Source organism: Poeciliopsis prolifica, unplaced genomic scaffold, assembly GCF_027474105.1.
Source record: "Poeciliopsis prolifica strain line A6 unplaced genomic scaffold, Auburn_PproV2 SCAFFOLD054, whole genome shotgun sequence".
NCBI classification, from domain to species: domain Eukaryota; kingdom Metazoa; phylum Chordata; class Actinopteri; order Cyprinodontiformes; family Poeciliidae; genus Poeciliopsis; species Poeciliopsis prolifica.
In genome coordinates, this window is record NW_026562429.1 from 2,509,196 (window position 1) to 2,522,440 (window position 13,245).

Below are 13,245 nucleotides of genomic sequence, written 5' to 3' on the forward strand. Positions count from 1 at the left end.
TATGTTAGCTTTTCAACTGTTTAGGCTTATAACTCGGAGTAGTTGGAAATTCAAATTCAACGCATCTGTCTTGACATATGTACCAAAACATGCTTTATCTCGCAATACAAAAGCAAAATAAGTCCAAGCGTCTTGCTCCTGCTCTGAGAGGTCCATGTGTGTTGGGATCAAGGGTGTTAAATTCAATGCTCTTCATCATCTGGACAAAATATATTAGTTTTTTGTCATATATTTATTTTTTCCACATTATTTCATCATTGTCCATACAGTCAGTTTCAAGGGTTGTTGAAGGAATCTTGATAGTCCAGACAGCACCGAATAGTGTGAGAATAATCCATGTTACTGTTGGGTCATTGTGTTGTCATGGAGTTTTTCGAAGCGTCCTAAAAATCTGTGGCAGGTTTTGTTTGCTACAGTATAAGATGCATGATAAGTCGAAGCTGCAGCATATTTTCCGGCATCATGTCAGCCAACATTATTATTGCACCAGGCAGGTAGACTGTAGTGTGAAAATCCCTGAAGTTATAAACTGTAAAGCTTTTTGTTTTTCTTTTTACTGCAAAACAGTGGAAATGTGGAATCTCTACTGAAGCTCACACAACCCACACATGTTATGGTCACACTATAAATAAAATTAACATACCAAACAGCTTAATCCCTGGCTGTAACGTTGAACTGTCCAATCAGAATTGATTTTGTGTGTGTGGACGGGGCCTGTCCCTGTAGAGTCATTCTTCCCTCTGCGTGTCCCAGGCAAGACATACTTTTTAATTATGCCTTGCCTCATGTAAACATTGCTTTGCATACAGTGTCTCCAGGTTGACTGTCAAGGCTGTTGACTTAGCCGTCCGTAGGATGCAGTCATTTGCAGTGCAAACACTGGGTGTTTGTTTTTTTTTTGTTGAAGGAGTTGAGCCCATTTATGTATGAGGCAGCAAGCATCATTAAAAACTTTTTTTTCTTTCCTCCTGCAGCCTCCTGCTGCATGCTGACATTATGCTCAGGGTTGGGATTAATGCTGCACTATCACCTGCTCAAGGTGATTTTTTTTTTACATTTTTTTTGTTCCCAGTGAATCCCAGAAACCAGCTGCAGTCAAGGTTGCAACGCATTTGTGTTCATTTCAAGCACAAAGCACCTGTCTGCGCCCAGATATTCATGCACACTTTCCCTTCTGGATGCTGTGAAATGACAAAATATTGTAAGGGAACTTGCTCAATGCCATTTTAAAACACGGTTTATACCGAATATATTTTCTCACACTTGCTGCAAATTAGAGCCCATGGAATAAAAAGGTTTTACATTCAGTCAGTGTTTTTAGAAGGTTGCTCAATTCAGAAAATAAACAATCTTTGAAAGAAATTGGACCAAAACGGTATGTTTGTTCCCAATTTTGTGTAGCAGCAGTGAATTATGAAATCAAATGATGTGCCCATTATCTATTGTTTGAAATAAAAATTTGTTTTCAGAATGCCTTGAGCTAATAATAATTTGTGCCTCTGTTTGAGTTGTAGAAATTAATTGTGTAACAGTTAAATAGGCCTATTTTCTAAATCAAAGGCTAATTCTTTTAGACGTGTGACATCTCAAAGTCACTTATAGATGTGCTAGCGGGTGAGAAGAAATGAGTTCATACTTTATAATTACGACTGAAATCACACGGAGGCATTTCCTCATCCTTACAAGAAAACGAACCGAAGCCTTGATGGAATCACAACTGACAGGAGGACTGTGATGGTTTCATCTAAAATGCAGAAACGGACGGAAACTTGGGATACGATTGAATTTGTTATGGCCCTAAGTGTAGGTGGCACAGACCTTAAGCTGGCGTGTAGCAAGTGCTGCTTGTATTGAAAATTATTGAAGAGCCCAGGGGGAAAAGTATAGTCCTTTGACTGAAAGAAGCTGTGACATAAGACTGTCAGAACATATACGGCTGTGGACTTTTAAAAAACAATTTATGCTGGCCTCTCTTCACTGCAGAAAGCATGCACAATATTTAAGGCACTCTATTGATGTCCATTTTATATCTATACACCCACACATTCGCAGGGAGGACATAAAAACTTCATTCAGGAAGACGCCTGGCCGGGATTCAAACCCACAACTTTTGCTTTCAAAACTGCTGTGATTCTTCATAACATAGATTCAACAATGTGTGTGAAAAATTACTCACACGTTTTAATTTCTGATTTAGAAAAATATACATAAAGAAGTTTAGGTCAATTGCTTTCCATTTTCTTTCTCCAGACTATATATTTTTTTCTTTTTCTCTCTTCTTGCTAAAATTGCTCACTTAATTACACAGACATTTGCTCCTGAGAAAGAATTTTTATTTGATCAAATTTACATAGTTATGAAGATACAAGTACTTTGAACATTTTTATATAAAAAGGAAGGCCTCACTTCAAACATCCCTGTTCAAAAAGAGGAAATTTGTGCTGAAAGAGACCCCTTATAGAAAAAAACATTTGTGCAATTCAGACTAATTTTTAAACTTTTCTCTCTCCTCTTCTTATGACTAAACATGTAAAGTGCTTGAAGATGTTAAACTTCTTCAGGGGGAAGTTTGCAACTTGCAACTTGACCAAACATTATCATCTGTATTAGAAAAGGGGACTGGAAAGGATTTGGTCTTTTCTGCAGTCCTAGCATAAATCACCTAAAAAAGCTCACTCAGGAAACACACTGATTTGCACAAACGTGGAAATGCAGTGTGTCAGCACTGCGCTTCAAATGGCTGCAGCTAAATTCACAGAAAAATAAAAACAAAAACCAATCATTATAACTGGCCAAACTGGTGACATGTAATCACCAGCGAGTCAACATAAAACACCGGGAGCCATGATAGCAAGCTGCTCACATGAAACCACAGCCACCCTAACGGACAGATTAGCTGCACTTCTCTGCAGCAGGTGCAGCTGATTGTTGGCGCCTGATTAGAGCCCGGTAGTGTGACTCGGGTCCAATCAGTCATGCTGGTAGGCAGGATGTGGTGCGAGCGAAGGCAGCGGTCCTGAACGTTGGTTTGCACATGCTGATTTGCATTTGAGAAAGACTCCCAAAAACCCGACTAGGGAAAAGAAAAATGGGTGAGGTAACTCAATTCCTTCAGTCAGTGTTAATGAACAGTTCCAGACGTCACCAGTTTCTCTGTTTGACTGCCTGAACTCTGTGTACTACATTTGAAACCACATGTGTGGAAAAAAAACACAAAAGAAATTGGATATACTTTAGGGAAAAGTCCCAAATAATCATTCCTTGTGTGACATCATAGACGTAAAGAAATCAGCCAACATGTCAGGGAGAGAACCAAGTCGAACCTCCAAGCATTTTCCAAAAGCCTAATTGGAGTATGACAATACATAATCAGGGACAGATTGGGTTTTTGTTTCAGAGATGAACATATTTTGGTGCAAAGTGTGGATTTCAACCGCAGAACAAAAGCAAGACTCGTGTGAAAACCCTGGAGCTGGAAACAGGGTCCCAGTTTTGCTGACTTAAAACAAACTTCTATTTCTTGCTTAAAAGTTACTTTTATTCAAATCCACTAAGATAATTGCTCAAGAAACTAGAGGAATACGTGATAAAATTTTGGTTTCTTTGCATATTCATTCAAGGTAGTTTTGAGAAACGGCTACAAATCATCATTTTGGATGAAGATCCTTAAACCTGCTGCCTGCAGTGCATGTTGAGTCTCATCACGACACACAAGGAGAGCAGCAAATTAGTGAGGAGCAGTGAATGCAAACCAGTCCAGAGGAAATATTGTATTTGCAAATATAACCAGGCTGTTGTAGCAAGATTAGTGACATTCAAACTGTGTTCAACAACATTCACTGCAGAGGATTTACTTGATTACATGGTTTGCAAATCTCAAAACTGCAAGCCAGCAGAATTTGGTAAAGCACTTTCTATATCTCAGCTGAAAGCACATCTGAGACGTGGTGCTGCATTCATCCTTTTTATAGTTTGGTCATAACTCCTGTCTTCCCCTTCACTACTGTGCATCTGTCACTTATCCTCCGAGACGTCAAGGCTGTTCCTCTCAAGACTCACGCTCGAATACCCCTTAACCGCACTTCACATCTGTACTCCATCACACACACACACGCATGCAAAGACTCTCTGCATTGCCAAAGCCCAGGGACCCCTTTGAATCTTAACCAGGCTAATTTCACTGCTGATCTGGGATTTGTGAGTGTTTGAGTTTATTGAAGGAGCTGACACAGATCAGGATGTTTCTGCACTTAGTGGATTAAGCATTTGCTCTCGTTAAATCAAGGAAAATCTTTCCTGACGCCAATCATTGGTGATGTAGTCCAAGCAGTTCTTTCCAAGACTTATAACTGTTAAAATAAAAAATATTTCACCCCTTACAATTTATTTTGTTTTAAAATTTTAATCACATCAGCACTTTCAAATATTAAAAGGAATGAAAGGAATCCTAATTAACCTGGCTTGAATTGAAAAATTGTCAGAAACTATCTTACTGCTCTTGATGGAAGTAGCAAAACTTTAAGTGCTTACAGTGACTAAATTTTCTGTTTTTTTTTTTTTTTCTAGAATTGCTTAAAGGGTTTCAAGTTATTAAGATGGCACAACATCCACAGTTGAAACCATAAGTTTCAACTTTTCCACTTCTTTTTTTCTCATCGTCTGAAGTTTAATCAGACCAAATTTGTCTTGTTGTTGGTCAGTCAGTATTTGGTAGAACTGCCTTCAACAGGTCAAACAAATACTACCATCAGTTATTCTGTTTTTTGTGCATCTGCTGTCTTTTCTAACCCCCGGTCAGACGGCTGCTGATACTTAGCCAGGTTCTGGGTCAGTTTGATTTTTCCTTATGTAAGTGGAGTCTTTCCCCTCCACTGTCACCACATGCTTCCTTAGTATAAAAGATCACTCTAAAATCAATGACATGATTAAATACTGTCTCTTGTCCAGGAAGAACGAATCGTATAAGTCAAGGACTTGATGCAATCTGTTTCCGTTGATAGAAAACCCTTTAAACAAACGTCTATAAATTGAATTAAATGCAGTGTTTGAGAACTAGGATTATTTAGAGTGTTTGGTTGATTGAATTGAAATTGTTCATAAAGTGCTGCCAGACGGCCACAGACTGGGATGTCGTCCATGTTGATGTGGATTTTACTAAAAAAAAATTGACCTCTTTCTAAGTAGTCTGTCTCACTAATAACAAAGTATTTAAATAAAGTGATTAAATAAATAAACAGATTGTTTTAGATGTAAATGATAAATATCTGGCATGCTTTCTCTCATTGTTGCATTTAGCAAATGGAAATAATTGAGGTAATTTTAACAAATCTGAAAGAGAAGTTTGGCTGATTTAACTTTGGACAGAGGAGAAAAAAGTGATGTATTTTTATTTGATGTAGTTCATTGTTTCTTTTTTTCAATGATATTTCACTTTGTCCGTTAAATATTCTTTTGAAAAAGTGCCCTTTGTATTTACTCTGGTTGACTTTGTCTGATTCGAAATCCTAACTCGGATCTCATTTTCTCTGCAGTCAATTATAGATTATTCATAGATTAACATAATTGCGTGTGCAAACTTGTTATTTAGTTATTTATATTCAGTGATTTGAAATACATCACTCTTAGGTATATGTATGTATGTAGTTCACCAATTTGATCACGTATTATATTTGTATTATTAATATTTAACACCTAGCTTGATAACTAATAAATTGTTTATTCTTGGAGATCAATATTCTATCCTGCTCTATTCTGTTTTAAACATTTAAGTGTGACGTAAAAGCCAAAAAAAAGAGGAATACATCTTCAAAGAGACTCATACTACTTCTGGCTTTGTAATCATATTTCTATAATAACTGTATAAAAAATGTCTTTATTGTACCTGTAAAGGAGGAGAGTGCTGTCGTGATTTCTTAAATTCAGCTGCTGCTTTCATCCAACATTGTTTCCCTCAAACTGCAACTGTACTCACATGAAGACTGTATTAGATGAGCCAAAAGACCAAGATTCCTAGAGCTGGAGATTGAAGAGTGCTTTAGTAATCTCCTATAATCCTTTTTGCTCACTTGGGAGATTGTTCTCCCTTAGAAGTTTCCCGCCAGACAAAGAGGTGGATAGTGCGATAGTATCGACTATAATAGACTGAGGAGGTTGAGGAAAAGGCTAACCACCTCACCGTGTCAGATGAGGCCAGGTTCATGGAAGTCGGCTCTTTCTCAATTATTTTCTGAATTAACGGATGGGAACCAGAGAGATTTAGGAGACGCGGTCTCAGGCCATACAGCTCAGAGTTGAGCTGGGAAGAGAGATCAGAGGTCTGATCTTTGTGTCAGAACACTGATGTGTGTTTCCTGCTTCCTTCCTAAGAATGCCCCAGTGACTTTTTCAGTGTTGGAAGATAATTTGATTTAAGGATGAAGAGGCTGCAGTGAAAACTTTGCAACCAAATAAATCTTGTTGACATTTTTACTGTGTTAAAAGTATTCAAACCCCTTGAACTTCAGTGTCATTTTCATTTTCTGTGGCACACCAACACTAATTTATTATTCCAAGTGTATTAAGATATTTCCACTAGAACCCATATGTAAACACTTTTTGTTTTGTTTTTTGCAAAATTATTGAATGCAATGATAATATTGCAATATGATATACTTGATTACATCCAGTATGGGGGCTGCACAGTGGCCCCTTTGCCTGGGCTCTTTCTGCACAGAGTTTGCATGTTCTCCCTGTGCATGCTGGGTTCTCTCTGGGTACTCCAGCTTCCTCCCACAGTCCAAAAACATAACTGTCTCTCTAAATTCCCCCTAGGTGTGAGAGTGTGTGTGCATGTTTGTTTGTCCTGTCTGTCTCTGTGTTGCCCTGCGACAGACTGGCGACCTGTTCAGGGTGACCCCGCCTCTCGCCCAGAACGTTAGCTGGAGAGGCACCAGCACCTCCCGACCCCTCTAGGGACAAGGGTCTAAGAAAATGGACGGATGGACATCCAGTACATTGGATTTAATTTATAACTATCAAATACATCAAAGGCCATAGAGTGTTGGCAATTTCATAATCATAGATGTGCAAGAATTTAATATGAACATCTCATAGTATTTTTTTTTATCTGTTGCAACCCTTGTTTTGAGAAATGTGCAGTTTAACGTATCCACCACAGAAACAAAAAAGGTAGATTTTAAATCTCATCTAATGAGAGAAACGTCTTCCGCATTTTTATTGTTGATTTACTGTTTTATTCTCACAATGTTTTCCTCTAAAGCCCAGAGACGTCCCGTCAATAGACTCTCCCGCCTGCGATGTTATTGATTTAATAACTATCTCTAATTTGAGTGTCTCCACATCTTTCTCCCTGATCTGCTGTGCTATTTGACCTTCTTGAAGCTGATCTTCAATATTCTGAATGTACATTTTGGGTTTAAATATGGAAAAAAGTCTGAAAAAGTTTAAAGGTGTGAAATCCTTTGTAAAAGACTATTTGTTTCACTTTGTGTGACTCACAGTTGGTCATTCTCGCTGCTCACTGTGGATGAAAGCACAATTCTCGTAGCCACAGAAAGAAAATCTCATAAATTTTTTCTGTATGTGCTTATTGGTTTGGTTCCAGCTGTGAAATATTGTTCATGAATGTCACACCTTTATGAACAAAGAGGTAATATGAAATTTGAAAGGTCAGGTCGTCCGTCTTGGTGTGGATTTTACTCAAAAACTTTGACCACTTTCCAAGTAATGTGTCTCAAGGACTTAAGGTCAAATGTTGCTAAGGCTGAGGGTAATAACAAGGGAGTTTGCAGGGCTTGTATCATTACAGGAAAGTTGTTAGCACCACTTTGATTAGTTTTTGGAACAAAGAACCACAGCAGATCCCTGCTGAGACCTGGCATTTCAGCAGAACACTTTGACGACAATAAGCTACTCGGGTTGTGAGTCTTGAAAATGTTGAGTTGAACGTGCATTTTCATTCCCAGTGGGAGTTGGAAAAAACGGCATTGTATTATATAAAGCATTGCATCTTTTCTTTTTCTTAGAACCTATTACCCTTTCAGTTTGCCATGCTCTGCAGTTTATCAAAGCCTTAAAAGTATAAGAGAATTTCACGTCTTTTCACATTATTGCACTTTACCAAGTCCAGCAGTAATAATTTGCGGTTTAAAACATGCAGTTTCTATATATGTTGTTGAAGGATGGGTTGTGTCTTCACTTTTCTTCTGTAAGCACAATTTTTCATCAATTTTAAGGAATTATTGACTTAAAATAAGCTCAAATATCTTGATGAAAAGTTACTTGTATGTTAGATTTGTTTTATTTCAAATGTTCTCTGATATTTTCACTGGAAACTAGACCAAAATTAGTTGGTAAAATTGAATGTTTTTGCAATATATGTCGACATCATGGAGGGAACTACGCTGTTTTAGTTATGTTCTAGAAACATAAACGTTTATGTCTCATCCTCAGCTCTGGTTTAGGCTCAGATTTAAGGTTCCTCTCTGGATGGAGCATTTCTGACTTTCCCATGGCTGCGTCTCGTCTTGGATCTTTTATGTGATATTAATCAACAGAATTTGAGGGTATATTTGTAAAAAAAAAAAGAAAAAAATGGATGTCTCATTTGGAAATCATAAGCTTTTTTCTTTAAAAGCTTGACATAAATCTGTTTGTAAGCTTGACATTAATGCTTGGTAAGTTTGCGTTTGTCTTGCAGTGTAAATCAGAAAGTAAAATGGATCTGCAGTTAAACAGTAAAATGAAACTACGAAAATGGAGCCAATACAAGATATCAACCACGGTCAGTGAGGATTCTGCTTGTGAGCCAAAGTACATTAAATTCTGTTATATGCCTAGAAATAAAAGCAGCTTCCTTTGCTGCCCTACTTCCAGCTACATCTTCTCAAGCGGAGGTAATATGGACAGAATGACACTGTGAAAGCATTTGTTACTACTGAGGGTGGCGCTTGAAAAAGAACTGCCACCAGTTCCATGAACTTTATCAAGAGCAAAAGTGGTTCAACCTATTATTTCTTTATTTTACACAACACAGCCTCGAGGTTTACTTGTGGCCTTTATGAATGGAGTGTTTTGTCTCATTTTATATTGAAAACTTGTCTGGAACGATCATAAAGAGGATGAATCACTGAGCTCCTTATTCACACCACCACTACTAATACAAGAGTAGAACATTCTGTTTACTGCTCGCTTGTCTCCAACTTGACAGGTTTATATTTGAAAGGTTACATTAAAATTGCAAAATCATCCGACATGTGAAATCTTGATTACAGCTTTCTAAGTTTTCTGTTTTGATAGACCTTCATCCACCATGCCAGTTAGCCTATATTTAGCCTTTTATGTTGATTACCTCCTGGTAAATCCAGGCTTACTAGCGGTTGCCTGGACGTCAGCCAGGCTCACTGTGACAGATGATGTGTAACCTCAGATCCCCCAGATCTTAATACTGCTGCCTGCTTGGCTTCTTGACCCACTTTTAATGATTATTCAGCCTGAGGCAAAAGGATTACTTTCTGTCTTTAGAGTTCTGAAAGCACAAGAGAGGAAAATGATCTATCGTGTAACACGCCAATGTCTAGCTCTTTTGTGAAGTACAGGAAATAATCAAACTGAATCCATTAACTCCTAAGTGGAGTTTGGTGAAATCCGAGCCGCTTGGATTGAAAGGGAGTACAATAAAATAGTTTGAGTTTTAGCTTGACAGAGCATTTCAAAGACATCTTAATAAATTTGATACGCTTTCATTTTATTGGAAAAGCGCAAAAGTTCAAAGTCATAAAAACATTGTACAGTCACCATAACATTTCAAGATTCTTAGGGCCAAGGTAGAGTCACAGAATGTTTGTGATAATTTTTCTCACATAATTATCAACATACCAATAAGAAAAGAATGATGGCATTTTTTTTTTTGACACCTCTAACATGGCGCTCTAACATCCATTTAGTCATCTTTGTATCCATTTTTTGTTTACCTCAAGGTCTCAGTGTTTCTGTATAATCTCTAAATCTATTGCAGAACACAAGGTCAGTGGTGACCAGAACGTCCTGGTGCCAGTCAACAACACAATATATAACAACACCAGTGTGAACATATGGATCTTGTCCTGTGTGGAGTTTTTTTGTGTGTGCAAAAACCAAGGCTGTAAATTATGTCTTGTTGGAAGACATAAAGTAGCACACATTGACCTTATAAAATCTTGCTGTATCTCTGCCCATTTCCTGTCTGGTTACTGCAAATAGAGGCCACTCATGTCACAAAAACCTTTTTAAAAAGTCAACACAGGGAGCAAATTCATTTTTTGTTTTAGGCTCCTGCTGTGTCGCAAGGAACATTTTCGTTTTAGTCAGAGATGCAACCGTATATCATATTATGAAGGTTCATGGCTCAGCATCCTGTGTTTTCTGCATTATGATTAAATGCGACAGTGCAAGTACCTCAGGGTGTTACAGTGTAATATGATTGAAGATTGCAAAGCGTATTTATATATAATAGAATCGGAAGGAAAAAGCAATCAAGGATCTACAAAATTAAAGATGAAAGGGGCACATTATTACATTTAGTGCTATAAAATAAACCTGAAAATTTGGGAGAAAATAAACATCTGTTTTATGAATAATATTATTCACAAAATAGTATATTTAGAGTTAATATATTAACAAATATTTTATTCTACTTTTATAATAATAAAAAAATATATTTTTATTCATCATAAAACAAACGTACACCCACTGTCAACTTAATAGTTTTAGTTACATTGCAGTGGCAAAATGTAGGTTTTATTACTTTTTCCCAGATTATTTGTTGGTCATATTTTTAGCAGCAACACAGTGTTTATCACTGGATAGTTACTTATTCAATAAAGATTATTCGAAAATCAAAGTTTGTAAAAATGTACACCCCAAAACTTGTAGATAGATGCAAAATACACAAAGCTCTGTCATATAACCATATTATTTTGTGTTCATTCTGGATGATAATTAGTCCAAAATGAACCTTTTAACGTTACCTAGATTCTCTAAAGCATGTCCCAGTTTTTTATTCACTCTATTACAGAATCTTTTGGGTCAGTTTTTTGTTTCCTTTGCAAGAAGTGTGTGAAACGAGGTTTTAGTCGATCTCAGATACTGTATTTACAAAAAAGTCATTTTTTTCTTCCTTGACTCTTGTAGTGACTCAGGTTTTCTCTTCTTTTGAATGGGAGTTCATATGTGAGTCACACTGTCGTGCATGGAACCTTGTGAGCACCGCTCACAAAGATCCATCACAAATGAACAAATTTATTTCACATAAGCAGAACCTCCTTCATGAGAATCAGGAGGTGCATGATAAAAAAAAGTCATTGACCTTGCAATTTTTAAACAACAAATGTTTAGATGTTCTACATATTATCTTTATTATTCTAAATTGCTTCTTTTTTTTTTTTTGCATTGAATTTGCAGGAATTATCAGAACCGCCTTAGCAGACATGGACAGAGAAGCCAAAGAACACTACACCGTTGTGATTCAAGCCAAAGACATGGCAGGCCAAGTTGGAGGGCTCTCTGGCTCCACCACTATCAACGTCACCCTGACAGACGTCAATGACAACCCACCCAAGTTTCCCCAAAGTAAGTACTATAAAAGTGGAATCATCACTTTTAAAAAATCTGATTTCTATAAATAGTTCTTACCAAACATGAACAAATTGTCCCATTTAGGTTGGATATGTGAAGCTAATGGTTGATATGTAGTACTTTTTGCCTTTTCCTTCCTGCTTAAAATAATTTTTCAAAGCCATGCTTGTTGTAAAACTGAGCACAGCATTGCTCTGAAATACCTCCAGCTTTGAGCTAAAAGAAGTCTTCAACAAAAATTACCTGATGCAGCTTTATAACCTGAAGAGTATTTTTATAAACTGTGCAATCCTTTCATCCATAAATGAAAGGACTGCCTCTGAAATGCAATGTTAAAAACATTATTAAAGCAAGAAACAAACTTCAATAATAGGGACAGAATGACAGTCACTAATTCTTATTGTCATTTATCAAACTTTCTGAATTCAGAAGTCAAAATGTATTTTGTTTTCTATCATTTGCAAAACCAGATGGATATTGCTCAGACCACTCTGCTTCCCAGACTGAATTCTCTCGATTCTAATGAAAAATTTAAATAACGACAGAGCCTCATCAAGAATATAGCCCTTCAGCAACGAGTTTCCCATTTATTCTGCAGCAAAGAACCATCAACGTTTCCCTGAATAAATATCTGCTTCATTGCAGTGCTATCAACCACAGTTTAGCACTTAATGTCAATTGAAGCACTGCAGAGAATTTTACTGACATTCCCTCAGGAACAAATAGTGACAGAGTCAAACTGCTTAGCGAAGCTTTTAGCTAAACAGTCAGATATTCAGCTGTTTGGTGCAGTGGAGATTTAGTTTTTTACTTTCTCCTAGTGAATACAAATCAATGTTCATTCACAGAAAATTACCAGCTGTATGTCCCAGAATCCGCTCAAGTTGGAAAACCAGTGGGGAAGATCAAAGCCAATGATGAAGACCTTGGTGTTAATGCAGACATTAAGTACAGCATCATCAACTCAGAGGGCGCCAATATGTTCTCCATATCCACAGACAGAGACACAAAGGAGGGAATCATCAGCCTGAAAAAGGTAAGAGAGTGCAACTGGAGAGGGAAAAGCCTGGTATCAATGGGTAGGAAATGGTTTGTTTACAGGCACCAAATGAAAGGAAGTTTGGGTGGAGATGCCAATTCCTGAAAGGATCATTAGACCCAGAACCTCATCTGCTATAACAAGCTTGAAGTTCTGACCTTCAGTATCTTGTGCTGAATTTAAACTTCAGTTTGGGGTTTTTACATGTAATAAAAATGTACTATAGCTATTTGTACTTGGACGGTAAAAGAAATTTAAAATTGAAATCAGATTTCTGAAATGAAAAGTTGCTTAAATACTCTGCAGTGTAAAATGTTTGACCACAAGAAGAAAGTAGCATTCTTTTTTTACAAGTGTTTTGGAGATCTACTTTCACATTTTAATTTAAGTGGCTCATTTTGTATGCTGGATCACCGCTTATTTGTGGTTCAGTATTTGTAGAGTTACCTATTTGTAGAATTTTTTGTATTCAGAATATCTAAAATTTTCTAATGAAAATGCAGCTGGAAGCTGGAATACCTGGGTTCAATGCTACTTGACACTTTTGGACCATTTATTGTTGATTAAGTGGACCTGGGAAAACAAGAGTTGAG

At 37.1% G+C, this 13,245-nt stretch overlaps 1 protein-coding gene across 3 annotated transcripts in view; it reads left to right on the top strand.

The window, feature by feature from the left end:
* LOC129378961 (cadherin-18) overlaps nucleotides 1-13,245 on the top strand; it is a 116,454-nt gene that overhangs the window by 66,947 nt on the left and 36,262 nt on the right. For all 3 annotated transcript variants that reach the window (XM_055059468.1, XM_055059467.1, XM_055059469.1), the window contains 2 exons: nucleotides 11,440-11,607; nucleotides 12,462-12,649. In XM_055059468.1, coding sequence (XP_054915443.1) covers nucleotides 11,440-11,607; nucleotides 12,462-12,649 — 356 coding nt within the window. The remainder of the gene's footprint in view (nucleotides 1-11,439; nucleotides 11,608-12,461; nucleotides 12,650-13,245) is intronic.